This window comes from Bison bison, unplaced genomic scaffold, assembly GCF_000754665.1.
Source record: "Bison bison bison isolate TAMUID 2011002044 unplaced genomic scaffold, Bison_UMD1.0 scf7180017864180, whole genome shotgun sequence".
NCBI lineage: Eukaryota > Metazoa > Chordata > Mammalia > Artiodactyla > Bovidae > Bison > Bison bison.
The window spans coordinates 6,719,603-6,721,684 of record NW_011494752.1 but is presented as its reverse complement, the minus strand read 5'-3'; the positions used below and the strand labels follow the sequence as shown (position 1 = coordinate 6,721,684).

At 43.8% G+C, this 2,082-nt stretch overlaps 1 protein-coding gene across 1 annotated transcript in view; it reads right to left on the bottom strand.

Moving 5' to 3' along the window:
* Positions 1–2,082, bottom strand: part of ITGA3 (integrin, alpha 3 (antigen CD49C, alpha 3 subunit of VLA-3 receptor)) — a 33,511-nt gene that overhangs the window by 2,707 nt on the left and 28,722 nt on the right. The window contains 1 exon segment of the mRNA XM_010842777.1: positions 4–78. Within this exon segment, the coding sequence (XP_010841079.1) occupies positions 4–78 (75 nt within the window).

Genomic DNA, 2,082 nt, shown 5'->3' with positions numbered 1-2,082 from the left:
CACAGCCACAAGCACCAGCCACAGCTCAATCTCAGCTGGCAGCTCCTCCACCAAGTCAGAGTCAATGTCCACGGAAAACTGGAAGGGGTGAGAAGGGGCTCAGCCACGTGTCCACCCCCTTAGGCCCTGAGCTCATCCTTCCTGTTTCAGCTGGACCCAGAACCCTGCTGTTTGATTTACTGCCTGTAGGGGGCACACAGGGACTGGAAAAGCCCCTGCCAGCCCATTGACAGGAGCAGATTCCTCTATCCTCCCCTTTCTCCTAGAGGCAGACACCAAGATCTCAGAGTCTGGTTTGTGAGCCACACATCCAGGCTTGGGTACCAGCTCCATCCTTCACAAGCTGTGGGACCTTGGACAAGTAATTTCACCTCTCTGAATCTCCATTTCATGCTCTCTGTTAAGAGGATTGTAATGCCTACCTAATAGTAGAGTGGCCAAAAGTATGGGTTCTGGAGCCAGACTACCTCAGTTCAAGTCCTAACTACGTTATTCACTAGCTGTGTGACCTTGGGCAAGTCACTTAACCTTTCTGTTCATCTGTGAAATAGGGTACATGCTAATAATATCTGTATCATAGGTTGCTGCAAGGGTTCGTTTCCAAGGCAAACCATTCAATATCACAGTAATCCAAGTCTATGCCCCAACCAATAACGCTGAAGAAGCTGAAGTTGAACGGTTCTATGAAGACGTACAAGACCTTTTAGAGCTAACAACCAAAAAAGATGTCCTTTTCATTACAGGGGACTGGAATGCAAAAGTAGGAAGTCAAGAAACACCTGGGGTAACAGGCGAATTTGGCCTTGGAATACAGAATGAAGTAGGGCAAAGACGAATAGAGTTTTGCCAAGAAAATGCACTGGTCATAACAAACACCCTCTTCCAACAACACAAGAGAAGACTCTACACTTGGACATCACCAGATGGTCAACACCGAAATCAGACTGATTATATTCTTTGCAGCCAAAGATGGAGAAGCTCTATACATTCAACAAAAACAAGACCAGGAGCTGACTGTGGCTCAGATCATGAACTCCTTATTGCCAAATTCAGACTTAAATTGAAGAAAGTAGGGAAAACCACTAGACCATTCAGGCATGACCTAAATCAAATCCCCTATGATTATACAGTGGAAGTGAGAAATAGATTTAAGGGCCTAGATCTGATAGATAAGAGTTCCTGATGAACTACAGAATGAGGTTCGTGACACTGTACAGGAGACAGGGATCAAGACCATCCCCATGAAAAGAGAAATGCAAAAAAGCAAAATGGCTGTCTGGGGAGGCCTTACAAATAGCTGTGAAAAGAAGAGAAGCAAAAAACAAAGGAGAAAAGGAAAGATATAAGCATCTGAATGCAGAGTTCCAAAGAATAGCAAGAAGAGATAAGAAAGCCTTCCTCAGCGATCAATGCAAAGAAATAGAGGAAAACAACACAATGGGAAAGACTAGAGATCTCTTCAAGAAAATTAGAGATACCAAGGGAACATTTCATGCAAAGATGGGCTCGATAAAGGACAGAAATGGTATGGACCTAACAGAAGCAGAAGATATTAAGAAGAGGTGGCAAGAATACACAGAACTGTACAAAAAAGATCTTCACGACCCAGATAATCACGATAGTGTGATCACTGACCTAGAGCCAGTCATCCTGGAATGTGAAGTCAAGTGGGCCTTAGAAAGCATCACTACGAACAAAGCTAGTGGAGGTGATGGAATTCCAGTTAAGCTAATTCAAGTCCTGAAAGACGATGCTGTGAAAGTGCTGCACTCAATATGCCAGCAAATCTGGAAAACTCAGCAGTGGCCACAGGACTGGAAAAGGTCCGTTTTCATTCCAATCCCAAAGAAAGGCAATGCCAAAGAATGCTCAAACTACTGCACAATTGCACTCATCTCACACGCTAGTAAAGTAATGCTCAAAATTCTCCAAGCCAGGCTTCAGCAATATGTGAACCATGAACTTCCTGATGTTCAAGCTGGTTTTAGAAAAGGCAGAGGAACCAGAGATCAAACTACCAACATCCGCTGGATCATGGAAAAAGCAATAGAGTTCCAGAAAAACATCTATTTCTGCTTTATT